This window comes from Dermacentor silvarum, chromosome 10 (genome assembly GCF_013339745.2).
Source record: "Dermacentor silvarum isolate Dsil-2018 chromosome 10, BIME_Dsil_1.4, whole genome shotgun sequence".
NCBI classification, from domain to species: Eukaryota; Metazoa; Arthropoda; class Arachnida; order Ixodida; family Ixodidae; genus Dermacentor; species Dermacentor silvarum.
Window position 1 is genome coordinate 27,985,982 of NC_051163.1, and position 17,082 is coordinate 28,003,063.

Sequence of the window (17,082 nt, forward strand, 5' to 3'; positions counted from 1 at the left end):
AAAAAAAACTTTTCAGCTAGCGCCGCCGCTAAAGCGTCCGAAGCGTCACATGACCCTTGTCACGGAATTGTCAACATGGCGTCTGCTGGTTGCGTGGTATGCATCGGTGGTGTCAGCGTAAACCCATGTTTTCCAAGCGTGCCGGCGTTCCAACCCTAGCGACAATGGGTTCACCGCGCCAGCCGTCGCAAATGGACGTCGTCAAGACGTCCGACCTTCAGGGCTTGCTGGAGTTTTGCACGAAAACCGTCTTCAGCTCGACGACGAGCAACGCGGAACAGGTGAATTGAACACTGCGACACGTTAATCAAAATATTGCTGCCGCAATATGTGGCTAGGGTTCTCTCGACCGCTCGCGGTCCGTGGTTTAGCGACTAACGCGCCGAGTCACCCCGTGCAACCGCTCCGACAGCAAACGTCAGCGTGCGCGTGACAATAGCGAGGTGTTGGCGACGTCTGTCATCCGCGGATCAAAATCGCTTTGCGCACATCTATCGCCATGTGGCCGAGTATTCGCGTGTATCAGTACATGATACGCGACCGAATACTCGTTACGCGTCTCTTCGTTCCAATCGGGCTCGCATCTGCCGTTGTTTTTTGCGGTATCGCTTCGTGGAGTTGGGTGTCGGTGCACCGTGAATTGCACATTGCGAACTTTCCGAAAACTGCGTTGGCAGCTCGTCGCACGGAGTTTCACGGAGCTAAGAGACGTGTTTACTCCTTGCGAACGCCGAAAACAATGATTCAAAGCCGCTATTACGTGTCAATTCGTCGCACAGCCTTAGCAGCCGGTGTCGATCGGTGCAGTTGAACCACACGTGCCACGATCTACCGTTCGATGGCACGCTGCCTCGAGGTCGAGCAACTTTCGTCGCTGGAGCCGTCGGTTAAAAAAAAAAAAAAAAAAAATGCGACCCCTTGTTAGCCTCTCTGAAGTTTCTGTTTACTTCGTCAATGCTTGACGCCGAAAGTTACTGTTGCCGCTTGCGTTCATATCTGGAATTCGGTTCGACTGTTTCCTTGTTGTTCGTTTTGCTCTTGTTTGTTGGTGTCATATTTTGTTTTGCTTTCTTTTCGCTGAAGCGGCGAGTCGTCGTGCTCGCGTTGTCCATTGTCGAATGTAGGTTATCGCTGCGGAAGGCACGCGGAGCGTTTTAATTTAGACCAAAACGAGTTCCTTTCTGGCCCGTGGGGCGTGCGCGAGAAAATAATTAAAAAAAGTGTACTGAGGCTTGTTAAAATGTTTTAATGCCACCCCCCCCCCCCCTTTTTCTTGGTACAGCTGTTTTCGTTTTTTACTTCGCCAGCCGCGTAGCGTATCCTCCCTCTCCCGTCTATTCGTTGTCACGTGACCTAGAAGCCCTCCTTGCTTGCGAACGTGCTTGCGAAACTACTACAGCAAAGCAGACGGATCAAAACACTAAGCAAAACAAGAAAAACGTCACATTTGCCTTTTCTCAAAATCATGCATTTTTATTCCCTTTCGGCCTTTTTGCTGTGGTTTTGTTATGACTCAGTTTTCATTTTTCTTTATTTGTGTCTATGAAAGCTTGCACAATGTTTTTATCTGAATGTGGACTCCCTTGTGCAACTAGATCATTATTTATATCGTGTAATAAATGTGCATAACTTGAGACTTGGTGGGGCGCAGAAAATATGTATTTATGGTTGTGAATGTGGCTGCAGAAGTTTACCGTTGTCAACATATGAAGCCAGAGTCACGAGACTCCTCTCACATGTGGGCGTTCTGTGATTCACTGGTGCCTCGTTTGTCGCATTATCAGTGCCTTTGCTATCATACTGGCCAGTGGCTGTTTGGAAACTGGCAGCCAATCAGGAGAGGTTTACATGTCATAGATTTGTGATTGGCCTGTGGACTTTAGCACGTTGCATAAAACTTTAGTGTACTTTGACTGGTCTGTATGTGCACAGACTCCCATGTTTGCATAAAGATGCAAGGAACTAGTTCACCTATCTAATCAGCTAAGAAAAAAATGTTCATAATTGCATTCAACATTGCCACATAAAAGATCACAAATATTGATAATTATAAAGGCAGCACTGCAAGAGAAAAGGCTTTGTATAGGCGAGCAAGCCCAGCACTTAAATTTTGTGTCCTATTCTGCAGTGTGGCTGCGTGATAACAAATATCACAACTTGTTATCTGTCAGACATGCTGGCACTTAGCATTCCCTTATCCTGTCCGTGTGTGTTGTTACTGGAAATTCGGAACACTGCAAGCATGTTTTTTATTTCATTGTGGCAGTTTTTTTTTTTTTTTTTTGTATAATTAGATGCAGAAACGTCGGGTAGTCACGTAGTATCTTTGGTTTCACTGAGCTTGAATCTGAAACTGCGTGAACACTGTGAATTTGAATCAAGTATGTCAATCTGTTAAACAAAAAATGTTTAGAAAATTAATTCTGAAGAAATAGGGCTATAGGTACAGCAAATGTTGATTGAAATTGTACATCTAAAAAAATGTTCATCGGCTGCTTCCATTTCCTTTTCTGTGCTTCGTTTATAATCAAATTTATTATTCTCATGTTTTCATTATACATTTTTAAATACAGAAGGAGGTCCCAGAGTCATGGGCTAAGTTAACCTCAGTTAATAGCAGCAGTAACAGAACAAACTGATACATATAGAAAATCAAAGATATCCAATACAGCGAAATATAAAAATATATGACATAAGATAGTGAACTTGAACGCAAAAGGAAAGAGGAAGAAAATAAAACATGCTATAGTAATTATACACATGTAGGAGCCTAAATACATAAAAAGAAATCTATGTTAGTGCAGAGTTTAAGCGCATATTTACATTGCTAGTACATGCTGCAAAAAAATGGGATGGATCAGATTGATACTTTTGTTTTTTAAGGCACATAATGGAAAATTTTATCTCCAGTGTAGTGGAACTTTGAGCGTGGAGGGTCATTTTGAAAAACCATTAGCACTTATATTGCATTCAAGATCAACTTTGTTCAAGTTACCAAGTTTTTCTCATTGTCTACTGTATTGGAAATCACCAGAAAGATGCGCATCACAACTTCCACTGAGGGATGAGGCAAGTGCGAACTGAAATGAAAGTTCAGTCGAGTCGAAGACGTAATACGAGAGTTCAGCAGTGCCAGGGGTTGTTGTAAATGTCTGCCGAACCAAATAGTTTCTTCGAGTGATGGTCAATCAAAAGGCAATTTGCCGTATTTTTGTGCCCTGACAGTAGAATTCTCAAATCCGCACACGTGATTGCTGAGGAGTCCCATGTTGCTTCTGTACCGTGACCTCATCTGTCGTGGTTGTGTTGCACAACAGGTGACCCTCAATGTGACAAGTGCAGTGCTGTTTTTGTTTTAACTCTAAGTCATTGTTCTTTGTCGTCCACAGGCTCGCAGGAACGCTGACATCCAGCAGAAGTGCGAAGACCTTTTTGCCAAGGACTATGTGCTCAAAGTAAGTGCCAACTTGCTTCTATGGGTCGTGTGCTTGACATCGCTTTGTTTACTGCGCTGTACTGTTCACACAAAGGACAAAATAAATGGAACGGGCACACATGTGCGCAATTGCACACGTGTGAACAGTACTGCGCAGTAAACAAAATGATGTCATGCCAACTAGCCCCAGTCGAAGCTTTATTGAACATATGCTTTGAATTTTCCTTGCTTGCAAAACTGGCGTTGTGTAGGCTTCTGTGTTTAAGGGACGTTAAAAGCAAATATTAAGTCAAGCTAAAGTGATAGATTCATGCTTGAAAACCTCTACGGTAACCATAATATAGAGAACAGAGATTCAGTAAGCGGGAATTGAGGTAAATGTAGGACATGATTTGAGACTACCGGGACATTCTAGCCCAGGGACATCGCCGCTTCTCATTGTAGTTATGTCACTAGTACTCAACCACTGATAACAAGAATATCACTGCGTTGCATTGCATTATAAGATTGAAGAAAATGCAACTTGTCCTCTTCTATGCGATTCTTTAGAAAAAAAAGGACTCTGACGTTACCCTTGACAGTAACATGGGCGGTCAAAAGGTTTCGTTTTTTTCTCAACCCCCTGCCACCTATGCTGTCATGTTGTGGTATGGTGTAATGCTGGGCTGATTTTGATGGCTAGCAAAGCTTGTGCCAACTGCAAGCAGAAAAAAAAAATGTTCTGTCCACGTGGGGTCTTGGGATGCTCTCGCCTCTGTCTTGGCTTGGTCTCTAACCGTGCTTTCGCGTTTGATGCTAAAAAAACTGTAGCGCCGGCTCTCGGGTGCCGTTTTACTCATCGATGGCAGTAGAGAGGCGGTGATATATATGCAGCATCATACCGCCTCACCTGTGGCGGGCGATTTGAATTGTGCTCCAGGAATGGCGGCCCCTTCAGTCACCATTTTCTCTGGAACCAAGTCTCTCTTTTTTTTTTTTTTTTGGCACGAAACAAGCTCTGCGAGGTTTCTGGAATGGTGTTTCAACAGTACACGTTGACTATAGTATTTGCCTTTAGTGTCCCTTTAAGCCTCGCATAATGGAGTTCTTTCCTAATAACCAAGTTCGCCATTCTACATTGCACTTGTTGTCATATTAGTTAGGACTAATACTGCGACAAAATTTTGCTTTGGCTCAGTTGGTCATGATTGAGTAGCATTTACCATTGAAGCAATCTTAGCAGAGGTATTGGGCTGGTATTAATTTTCTTATTAGCAGCCTCTAAATAGCACATGGCACGCGCACTTGGTGGTTAGCAGATATGACACTAATCCTAGACCATGGCCTCGAGTTTTTCAGCGCGCCGTGTGCGTCATCTAATCTCGGAGACCATGCCCAGGTGCCGCGCTGGGGTCTCAGCATATACTAGGTTTCTACGTCATTTCCAGAATGTGGTGGTGTTTTTCCGAGTTTCGGTATTAAAAAAATTTTTTTTCAGTGCTTTTAGTCATACGTTAATTTATTCATTGATTGGTTTGTCTGCCTTTCAAACTTTTTCCATGCAGGCTGTTCTGTACCTGCACTATCTGAAACTACTTTTTGTGAGGTCCAAAGTTTTCTTTTGGCTGGCCTGTAAGCAAAAGCAAAGTGCAAACTGTGCATTTTAGCGCCTTGCTGTTGCATGAAATATTATCATGGAAGCAACTTTGGTGCCTTCCACTTCAACTAATTGCGTAGCTGTGCATAATAACTCCTCACTTAAACATTGCCATCAGGTTGGGGGAAAGCTGACTGAACAGTTAGGAAAATGATTTGCTTTGCTGTGCAAGTGGCTCCTACAGCTTGTAGCTTTGTCAGACATATGGTGACTTGGCTTTCTCTCTTAATGAACTCATTGAATTTGGCTGTTTTCCTTGTTACTTTCTTGCAATGATAGTAAGATTGTTATATGTGTGCAGTATCTTCCACTTTTATTTTGCTCATTTGGATGTTTCTATAAAAAAAAATTAATTCCGTTTTTGAGTGTACTCACGCTAGAATAGCACCCTGCTATGGTGAATACTTTTCCAATGGTTAAATATTTACTTTTAGTGTTACTTGTGGATCACCCTGTGTATCGCTGCGAGTTGTTTCAGCAACATTCTTCTTTCTTGTGCAGGTTATTGAGAATGAGCAGGGTTCCATGAGCAGCACGTACCCGAACAGGATCATCCTTTTGGAGCATCCCATTGGTAGCCAAAACACCGACACTTCTCCCAGGCACGTTTTGTTCCTGATGCATGTGGTTTTAGAAAAAGCTGTACCTCAGGAGCTCCTATCTAAATCTTAGCCTCCTGCATATTCCGTGCGGGCCGGATCATTGGCGATCCAACGGGAAGCTGCCGTCGTTTGAACAATGCGGTGACGCCACTTACATAGTGTTGCCTAGGGCGCACTTTCTACGTTTTTGGTGCTGCCTGCTGACAAAAACAGCATGAGCATCAATAAGAGGGTGGTAATGTTGAGCATAGCATGAATTTCTTGCATATAGTTGCTTTTCAAGACGACATCATCTGTTACATCTCCTACTGTCACAAGGAAACACTATTGTTTTCAGAGCACGGACAACCTTTGCCCTCCACCGCCGATGGTGTGTGATAGGGCGATGGCAAGGTTTGTTGTTACCCTGCCCAAAATATCATGACTCTCGCCCTACGTAACTGGCGCCTCCATAGATGACAGCAGTTTTTTTTGTGATCCAGCAGGCACGTAGTGTATATAGGAGGCTATGTCTGAATACATGGGGGAGGAGGAGGAAACGAAGAAATAAATTTGCTTGGCATTCACTGCTTTGATGAGGTGTGTTGCATTGCACATTTATATTTTCAATGACAGTGGTAAGCGTCCAGTCAGGATTTGGTAATGCCTGCCGTATGCACTCCAACCCATGTTTATTCTTCTGGGTGGGAGTGTATACGGCAGTGTGAGGTGTTAATTCATGTTTAGGAAAGACAAGGACACAGGCAAAGAAGAACACGACATGACCAGTTGCCAATGTCGTGCTCTTCTTTGCCTGTTTCCTCGTCTATCTTGTGCTGTTATTTTCCTAAACATGAATTCCTACCAACTCGCCCAAGTTTCTCTTCTAGTGGGGTGCTAAATCAAGATTCTGCTTCCTACAGCTGCTAGAATTCAACTTTATCTCTAAAATGCAACAGATTTTATTGAAGTCGGTCTCGTGGTTGTCTCATGAGAGTATAACTGCATTTTAAATGCATTCTAATTGGGAAATCAGAGTTGACCCCGAGCTAAAGTGACCTCTCAATTGTATTTAAATATGTGGCATGCTTCTCTGTGTAGACAGCTCTCATGAACGTTCTTTTCTCGACAAACATCATGCATCGCCTTTGTCCTCTAAGTGCTAACAGCTACAGGCGACTAGGACTGTGCTTGTGTCGTCCATGACTGCTGCTGCCTCACTAACTCGAACAAGCTTCGCTTGATTCAGATTCTGACATTGAATTGTATCTCTATGTATTCTAACTGCAGCATGTGTTTTGTCTCGCCTCATGTCACTTTTGTGTCATCTAGTGGTGCGGTTTACATTGCTGATGTGTTTCCTGACGTCCTTTTGAAAGACAAGGTTCAGTACACTTAGCGTGGGAGTCTCACTGCTCAATTTGTCTTCATGAGTTAGAACTGGCTTGAATTGGTTTAAATTGTGCCTGAGACATAAACTAGTTGGGATCTGTTGTTTCTTGACTGGCATTGCACTTTTCTTGAGCAAGAGTAACTTGATAGGGGAAATTTCACTTTTGTGTTTGCGTTTCCTGGCAGCTTGCCAGTCTGCTTTGTAAGCTCTACATGTGCCAAGCATAAGTGTGACTGTGCTGTTGTTTATTATTCGCATCTCGTAAGCCGTCTCTGCCTCTACTGTATTAGGCGGCAGGATGGCACTTTGTCGAAGATGTTGTGACGAGGGAACAAGGCTTGCCAACCTCATTTGGAAAATTCCCAGACTTGCTTGCAGCTTACTTCATAACGCATTAGTGATTCCTCATTGACGTGTTTTTTTTTTTTTTTTTTGCAGGCCGGCCGGCGGGCTCGGGTCGCTGCCCGACGTGCAGGACTTGCGGGAGCAGATTCAGAAGGCTCGGATTGCGAGGTGTCGCACGCGGTTCCCGGTCCCTGTTATCCTGTATGAGGGAAAGGTATGGTGCAATGTCTGTTTGTTCTAATTTAACCCTTTCCTTGGCAAAATTTTCTTTTTCGGAAAACCCAACAAATTTTTACAAATGATGTTATAGCTGATTCATTGTGATTGTGTTGTTATTGTAATATCAGCAGTTCGCTATTTTATGTTGTCTGTTACCATCCATCTTTTTTTTTTTTTTTTTTCATTTTCTGAGCTACAGATAGGTGTGTCACGGAAAGCGTCTATGTAGGGTTTGACATTTCTTGGAATAAAAGCCAGGCGTGATTTTGTTGTCCTCACGCGATGCACCATACCTGGCGCTGCGAAGAAAGGCAGTTGTAGAGGCGCAGGCGGCAAGGTGCCTTCATCGAGCCGTGTCCATGCGAGAAAGGCTCCAGGAGCTCAAACGACTTCTTCGCAATCGTTGGAACTAAGTTGAAGCTCCAAACATGACTCGCTAGAGCTTTCCAGGGCTACTTCCTTGCTTTAGGTGAATAAACGGCCAAAGGCACCACGTTTCTGGCGTTGAAAAGGGTGTACGTCTTCATCGCAGCCGCTTAAGTCTACGCCACTATTTTTAAAATCAGGAGAGCCGTACTTTCGCTGCGCTTATGCCAACAACAACAAAAATCAATTTTCTGGGAAGCTTGCGCCATCTGGTAGCATGACATTTACATTGAAGTGATAAGACGACTGCCAGTTGTTTGTGGCATTCAACAGACGAGACGAAATCCCTGCGCCAGTGAGACTCATCACTTTCATTATGTTAGAGAGAATGTCAGCAAGAGAGACTTGCTCATGGCATGGAAAGAGTTAAGCGGTTATTGTCACTCTTATCACACCCTGCATGTGTGTCACACAGGCTTATAATGCATAGTCAGCTCGCCTTTATCAATAGAAAGCTTTAGTTTAACTTTGGTGTAATACAGTAAAAGCTCGTTAATTCGAATTCCGCGGGGATGCTACGAAAACTCGAATTATACAAAATTCCAACTAATGAAAGTCGGAGAAAAAAACGCTTGGTTAAGGAGCGTATATAGTCCGACGTAGCGTGAGCACGCACACGCTACATCACGTTGGCGAGAACAACAATGTCTATAGTTAGACGCACTGGCTCAGCCAAAATAACTGGACGCGGCCAACGTGTCCGATGTCGAGGTGGCTCTTGCTCTATCCTGCGTTCTTCTCGTCAACCCACAATGCATTACGTGAAGCGCAAAAGAGGTCGACGGTTGCAGACAGCCGTTCAAAGCGGAGCGCAGGTTCGGGATCATTCTACACAAGCTGCCGAAGCAAGCAGCCAGCTGCGCGCGCGTCAAAGTATAAAGGGGACGGCATTTCAGTTGGAGCAGTTTAGTATATTAGTATAGTTTTAGTATATTGTGATAGCGTAGTTTACAGTCTGGAACGCTGTTCAATTATACTTTAAATTTTGCAGTACGTAGTGCACGTGATTTTATCTATTTGCCAAGCCTAGCGTGTGAAAAGTGCGAGAAGTTGCGCAATGAAAGCCGGGAGAGCATTGTAATTGTACTTTCCATGTCTGCTGATCCACAGCAAAATCAATGCAGGCCTGTCCATGGCATCCGAGATTGCCCAATATCAGAGCTTAGCTCTCGACTTCGCTGATATGTGGCGCTGCCATGTTGGAAGTTTCTCTCATTATGCCTCGAAGCGTTCGAAATGAGAAGTGATCTCGAAAGCTCCACAAGGTTATCCATCATACTTTGTCGTCGAAGTGGCCTGAAACTAAGCTAAAGCCGTTTACACAGTCATTTGCTACGAACAAAGTAAATTCTACAAAGCAGTGCAAAGTTCAGTTTGAAGTGGGTGGCCAGGACCACCAACATGTTGCCACACTATGTGTGCAGACCAGCCTGTAACAATAAATCTGCAAAATACCGTTCATATGATAAAGGTTATGGGTCGTTTGCGCTTCTGCACATGCGCATTTCGAACCCGCTATTCCGCTAAGCATGCTAAACTAAAGCTGTCTAGTGTTTTCACGGAGCTGCTTGTAAAATTCTCCAGTCCCTTGTTGCATTCATGGGGGCTTGTTATCTCAGAAATGGGCACTGCTCCATAAAATGGGTGAATTCAAAATTGGGAGGCTTTTTTGTGCCATTGATGGGTACCTGACAGTAATTCTCGCCTTCTTGAGTCTTTTCCTGTGGTCAAATTACCGGTGTAGTCTGGACAGGCATATTCTTTTAAATTGTGTAAGTTTTGGCAGACATAAGAAGAAATATCTGTGCGAGAGCAGTCACCCTCACTACATAGCGTAAGGTAGCAGCTTGTAATTCACAATTATGACCAGTTTCCAACCATTTCTATCTTAGTGCTTCTGACACTTTCAGACATCTCTTAAGAAAAGACAAAATATTAAACATGTTTTGGGGTATGTTTAATTCTGAGATTAGGAAACTTGCTGTTGAGGGTGGGCTTGGTTGACGCAGAACAACAGTAACGGTAGGTCTCTTTGAGAGGCCCTTGAAAGGACACCATAAAAATAAATATAATTTGAGCTGTACTAGTAAATAACTCTCTACAATACCAGAAAAGCCACTCTTATCGCGAGAGTAGGCTTCGTAAGCCAGAAAAAAAATGAAAATACAAAAGATGGTTGATAATGCTGCCTTCATCTGCCCCCACCAGCTTATGTTGTCATCGATTTTAATGGCATCTACTTGGGCCTAGTAAATTTTTTTCTTTTTGAAGGTGAACTACATTGCATTCTAAAAGAGCCAGAGACTGAATTTTGCAAGTTTCGAGAACTTTCGAGAACTTTGTTTTCGAGAATTTCATACTCTGCCATAATGGCCCGAGTATGAAAGAATACTTTGAAATCTGTGATGTAACATTGACCTATTTATTGGCTTTGGGGTGCTGGCACACATGTACAATTTAAAAAATGAAACTTTGGCCTTCGTGTTTCCTGGGTTATCGATCTGTCATCACAAAATGAATGCAGAAAGAGTTTCTTAAGAATCAGTCTAAACTGATTTATTTATTGATTCTCTGTAGTGTCCCTTTAACCTACAGTGGACTAAAATGTGCTTATGATGATGCTACTGCTGATGATCAAATATTCAATTAAAATGACTTGGTTTGTGGAGTAGATCTTTTTTTAGATGAAATATTTTGCTTATTTCGGGCTATCCGCAGACTCTGTGAATTCAGGCTTGGTTTAATTGCACTTTCACCACTTGGCCAAATTCATCCCCAATGCTTGAGCACTTTTTTTCCTTTGGTTCCCAGCACATATGCAGGTCAGCGACGCTTGCGGGCGGCGCCGAGATCTACAGCCGCTCGGGCTTCGACTTCCTCTTCTCCGGTGTGTACTGGGGCTTTGTTTTTTGTCTCGATTCACAATCCAGGCTTTATCTCTATGCTCTCGTGTTACTACGTAAAGCGGTACTGACCTATAGACAAGTAGCACACTATACTCTTTTGCTGTAGAATACGTGGTTGTGGTCTTGGTTTTATGCCTTGACGGCTGTATTTCAATGAGTGCAGCATGCAGAAACACTGGCCTTTGTTGCGTGTCGAAGAATTTCGTGTTTTTGCGTTTAAATACAATTTAGAGGTTATTCTATTTGCAGCAAGCAATTTGTTGTGCTTAATTTTGAGTTACCGACCTTACGTGTCTTCACCAGCCAAGCTAATCCATGTTAGGCCTACAAGCCATGAAATCGACAATCGAATTTGGAATCAGTGGCGTCTAATGAATCAATCTTCATTACATACGTTAGTTGAGAGAAAGTTATAACCGCAGTCACTTCTCCTAGCTTACAAACTTCACGTGTTACCACGAATCGAGCCCAGTTTGGTGCTCGGCTAGAGCCGTCGCTTCGATGGGTGCCGCCATGTTTGTTGACGCAAAGCTTTTGGGGCTCCCACTAATACGGTGAAATAGCATGCCCGACGCAAAACCCAAATGCAGTTTGCGGCTCGCGCGTGCGCAGTGGCTTCAACGCTATTTCTTTGGGGCCCCTATTCTAAAGCTCTCTATTGGTAAAGGTAAGATGGTAGTGCTATGCTAAAAACTCTCTCCTGTCTGCCACCTTTAACTGCTGTCTTTATCAGCGAGTGTTTGCTAACATGCCCTAAAGTATTTTGGTTGCCAGGAAGTGGGGTCAGCCAGGTTGTGTAACCTGGCCGGTCTGTTATATAACCGGTGGCCTATTAGAGTGGCCGAATGAGGTGCCACTGGAAGAGGCATGGGATGTAATTAGCCGACGTAAAACAGAGTATGTATTTGGGGACCACTGGGAGAGGCCTTTAGCCTGCATTGAACGTGAAATAAGATGACGATGGTGACACTGCAAAATTTTTTAAGGTTTACACGGGAGTCAGCTGATTACAGTTAACCTTGTTACAAGAAAATCGCATTCGGCAGAAAAATACCTTCATTACATCCTTATATTGGCGGGCAATATTTTATATTTGCTTTGTTATATGTAGTAATTCGTTACATCTGCGTATCAAGGTTCGGATGTTTATCCAATGCACACACTTACTCATAAAATTATGTTATCATGCAGTTAGTCCTATTCAGGAGTTAGACAGCACTATAGGCACAACTAAACTGCAGTAAGCCAGCATGCAGCACGACATAGGTTTAACTGTACAAGCAAGTACAAATAACTGCACAGTACAAAGGGATCAGAGGAAAAAAAAAATGCACTGAACACACGGAACAGACAATATGCAAACATATGCACCTGCAGTAGGGCTTGCAACAATGCCCAGCAGAGTTGATATTCAAAGTGTTATGCGGTGCTTGTAATGAAAACATACTAGCTCTGTATCTGTGAGAAATGTCGACACAGATCCCAATTTAACAATGTTATTCCAACTCCACTGACCTCAAAGAGATGCAAAGTATTGAGCTGCTTTGGCATGGCAAGAAAGTTCGGTTAGCTTTTCATGACTAGTCATACTATATAGTAATTATTGTTATTCATGATTAGTCACAAGAGCTACAAGCAGTCATAAACAATAAGCTTGTCTTCTGTTTGTGTGGTTCTATCACACATTATGCAGTTTTGAACTGGAAGAAAAAAGATGACTGTTATCATTGATGGCGCATTTTGACTTGGTTATGTGCTATCTTATCTTGCGTGCATACTTTACCAGTTGCGAAAATAGAAATTGAGAACAGTAAAGTTAGGACTGAGGACAATGGAGAGTGTTCCCTTTTCTTTAATCTTGCTCGCTTTGGCAATCTCAAGAGCCTCGTCTCGTGCGTGTTGGTGTGCTTTTCCAGATAAGCGGTCGACAGAGAACAGGAGAAACGTGGACAATGGAAACACGAGAGCATCAAACATCACGGAGCCTTTGCAGCCGCACTCTTTAGGTAAACTGGCTCCAACGTGTGGGTCAAAGTCTATTGTGCAAATGTTTCCTAAACCAGCGTTTTACCGTGTCTGGTTGCTACTGTACATGCATATCTTGACGTTGGGTGGCGCGAGACTTTAAAAAACACGTAAAGTTACAGGCCACTGTAGCCCAGTGGCTGTAGCATTGTGCTACTGGGCTCAAGATTGTGGGTTTGATGGGGGCGAAATGCAAAAATGCTTGTGCAATTAGATTTAGGTGCAGGTGATCAAAATTAATCCCAGGTGATCAAAGTAAATCAGGAATCCCCCACTATGATGTGACTTATGATCAGTGGTTTGGGCATTAGAAGCTCAGCATTTAATTTTATATTTAAATAAAAATAAATGCTGCTGTGGTCATTTAGCTACCATGGGAATGTTCATCAGTCCAGTGGAATCCCTATAATTCAAAAATTCTTAATTTGAATTGAGGGATAATTTGAACTGCTTCTGTTGGTCCCGACAAAGTCCTGTGTATTTGAACAGAGAAGAACTCTCACGAATTCGAATTCCAAGAACCACACAACCACTATTTCGAACAAAAGCTCTCGCTCCCATGAACTGCTTTTCGTACACATCTGAGTCAAAGGTGAAGGTTCGATGTGTCGCTAGCTACCATAATTTCACGTGCCGTAAAAGTGACCAGGAAAGACGCGTGGGAAGTTTTAAACAGTCATTTTGTTTTTAAATTTTTAGTCCATAAAAGGGATAAGGCAGACTCTGTGCATACGTGTAATTATTGTAAACTGTTGCATATTATGCAATATTTCGTTGAATATGATGAATTTGCAAAATCACAAAGTCGTTTGAAGCCAGAAGGATGTACCGGTCAATAAAAACTTGTATTCAAATTTTCTGATAGTCGCATACCCATACATACTTTTTTCCTCTTATCGGTTGTGGGTGTTTTTTCGTTGCCATGGCAGCCGCATCTAATGGGGGGCAAAATGCAGGGACACTCGTGTACTCAGATTCAGGTGTACGCAAAGAACTCCAGGTGGTCAAAATAATGCTGAGTCCCCACTACAGTGTGCCTTATAATCAGATCATGGGTTTGGCATGTAAAAACCCAGAATTTTTAGTTTTTAGATTAATTTTTTAGATTTAGTCATCAGATGCTTGACGACGTGTGGTGTGAATGTCTTCCAGAACAAGAGATGTGCAAGTGTTTTGTAATGGCTAAACAAGGCGAATTTTTATGCTTTGTCCTTTCCTTGGTTATGTTCTGTCATTTTGTGCAGTTCCTTTGCGTGAGATAGATTCTTCCTACGACCCTTCCTTTTCACTCTGCATCACAGGACTGCCCTCGGACTATGCGGACACAGAATCCAACGCCAGTGTTGCAGCGGCTGATAGTCTTGCGGAAGACGAGAACTTCATCGATCTGGCAAAGGACAATGCACCGCCGGCCACTGCTGGGTGAGTGGGGGAAAATTTTTAAAAAAGCAATATGACGTGCCATTGTCTGACGTTTCATCTGTGCGTTGTTCAGTAGTGGTTGTGGCTTGTCTTTCATCAAAATGGGTGCAAAATACACCGAGAGTAAGGATATTCAACGAAATGAAAAAAAATATATATAAATAAATATTGAGTGGAAACGTTCTCAGGCGGTACCCACAGGTTTGCTGCCTGTGGGTACCGCCAGATAGAACACTAGAAGGGCGCTTCACCCCAAGCCATCTATGGTCTTCATGTTAAGCTTGCACAGTTGGTTTTCGTCGGGTGTGAAATATAGGTGTGCATTGCATTTCCTCTACATTACCTGCATGATGCCATAGAAGCTGGGGATCTTGCATCGAGCTTTCTTCCCTGACCGTGCTTTCAAAAGAGAGCGAGTTCTGTGTCCAACTTCTTTCTTGTCCTCTGTTCCTGCCCCAATCCAACAAATGACACTTGCTGCTTATCATTCTGTGTCAGCCAAAGACACTTAGCCAGACAGTTTGTTTTGAGAGCTTAAACTCCACAAGGAAAACATTTTTTTCTGGTGTGTTGCCGATAACACTTCTCCATACAGGGTTAACAATGTTGGTGCTGTTTCTTTATCTCTTATTTTGTTTATTTCTTGGTGGGGGGTAGTAGGGGGGGGGGGGATAATCATGGCAGCTAATTTGATACAAAACAAACCGTTAGTGCTTGCCTATTGCATATTCTTTTCCTCCTAGATGTACACTTCCTCTTTCGTGCTACATCATCAGGCACGCTCCATTCTGCCCTCAAAGCACAGCCATTGGAAGTTTGGGAGGTAGTGGATCAGTGGTTAGGGTGCACTTGGCTATTAGCATCCCAGTAAGCTGTTGGGTCAGCAGATTGAATCCTGCTCGCGAATGTTATCACTGCAACAGCAGTCAGCAGCTCAAAACACCTGTGGCTACGACACTGCACTTGTGAGCACAAGGTCATAGGTTTGATTTCCGACCATCACAGCCACATTCTGGTGAGGGGCGGAATGTAAAAACCTCCTTGTACCAGTGCTTTGGTTACTTCTTTAAGGGCCGGTAAGGAAAAAAAATATTAAGTAGAGGTAGATTGAAAGATTAAGCTTCTGTAATAACGAATTCATCGTTTGCAGTGAGAAACAAAGCTTTCGTAAGTGGTAAAATGATGAAAACGGAAAAAATTGGAGTGGCGCCACCTGTTTTGGTTTATGGTACCTCTCGTGTGATGTCAGCACTGGCTGATTCACAAAAGTGGGATCAGATGTACTTCTGTAGTGGCACTTCTTTATACATCAACCCCCGTGGTTGTGTAGTGGCATTGGCGTTGTGCTGCTAAGCTCGAGGGCGCGGGTTTAAATCCTGGTTGCGGTGGCCGCATTTCAGTGGGGGGTGAACGACCCTATTGAATGTAAACACCCGTGTACCGTACATTGGGTGCACATTAAAGAACCCCAGGTGGTCAAATTAATCCAGACTCCCTCCACTACAGCGTAGTACATCATAATCATATTGTGCTCCAGAATTTAATTAAGTTTAATTTTGGTATATACGTCACAAATGGCATTCATATAGTTTCAGTGTGACCTTAAAGGTCATTTGTGGATCCGATGTCTCAATTTGAGGTGCTTTGCGATCATGTCTTCGCAAGGGCTGTAGACGCGTTAAATGTCAAGTGTACATACATTTTGTACTTCTCAGTGCATATGCCAATATTTTCAGTTCTACCTGTACTGCAATGCCAACAGTGTTTTGGTATTGACAGTGTGACAACAGCCGTTGAGAAGCTGTCGTGTCCTCCGATTCCTGCAGCTCGTGGAATCAGTGTAATTTTCTGTCCTTGTTTCCTTCTTAGAAACTGGCCGCTGTTCAGCACTTTGCGCATGGAGGACATCCGGTTGCTCAGGCTGCTCTCTGTCGACCACATTTGCGACTTTATGGTGGAGAACAAGAAGGTCAAGTTCTTTCTCAAGTGAGTGTTCCAGTGGGCTGAAGTTACGTGCACTGTGGAGCGCACGCAAGAGCTGACTCAGGGACAGCTGGCTTCAAACTTTTCACAAACCAAGCGTTTGAGGTGGACAGAATATGATTTGGATAACTGTTTCTTCGCAGTGTTCAATATTTCAGCACGGCATTACAGTCGCCGACTGATAGTTCGGGGCTCGGTGAGAACTCCCTACAGGTCTGAATAATCGGGAGCCTGAAGTGTTGGATTTGCCTGAAATTTCGCGAATTTATTCTGCAACTCGCGAAAAAAAATTCCGGCAGAACCCGTCTCGCTGTGAATGCCGACATTAGTGTGATTGGCAATGAAGAAACGTAGCGACAAACCGTATTGCCAAATTATTCACTGACGCGTAGCCGCCTTCTTCTTTTTAGGTTACCACCATCTTTATTACCACCATCTGGATTTATTGAGCTTTGCTGCTTTTGATTTCAAGGTGGCACCTGCCATGTATCAAAACAAGAACTGCTCTTTCTGCTTGACTCGTTGGCCGATTCTGCACGTGACCGTGCAGGCGGCGCCTGAGTTATTGACCGGCACAAAAATCGGTCATAAATTTCGTTTGTCCACGTGCATTATGTCTGGGGCAGGTGGCGGTGCCTCGAAGCTATCCTGAGCATGTCTGAATAGTAGTTTTTTGGCGACTGTGCTAGCATTTTCACAAGTTATGCAAA

General features: G+C 43.4%; 1 protein-coding gene across 2 annotated transcripts in view; it reads left to right on the forward strand.

The window, feature by feature from the left end:
* Window positions 1-66: 66 nt before the first annotated feature.
* The window catches only part of LOC119432019 (myotubularin-related protein 14), a 33,248-nt gene continuing 16,232 nt past the window's right edge, over window positions 67-17,082 (forward strand). For both annotated transcript variants that reach the window (XM_037699466.2, XM_037699467.2), the window contains exons 1-8: window positions 67-281; window positions 3,390-3,455; window positions 5,574-5,674; window positions 7,485-7,605; window positions 10,848-10,923; window positions 12,859-12,948; window positions 14,269-14,389; window positions 16,259-16,375. In XM_037699466.2, the coding sequence (XP_037555394.1) occupies window positions 99-281; window positions 3,390-3,455; window positions 5,574-5,674; window positions 7,485-7,605; window positions 10,848-10,923; window positions 12,859-12,948; window positions 14,269-14,389; window positions 16,259-16,375 (875 nt within the window). In that variant the 5' untranslated portion in view covers window positions 67-98. The remainder of the gene's footprint in view (window positions 282-3,389; window positions 3,456-5,573; window positions 5,675-7,484; window positions 7,606-10,847; window positions 10,924-12,858; window positions 12,949-14,268; window positions 14,390-16,258; window positions 16,376-17,082) is intronic.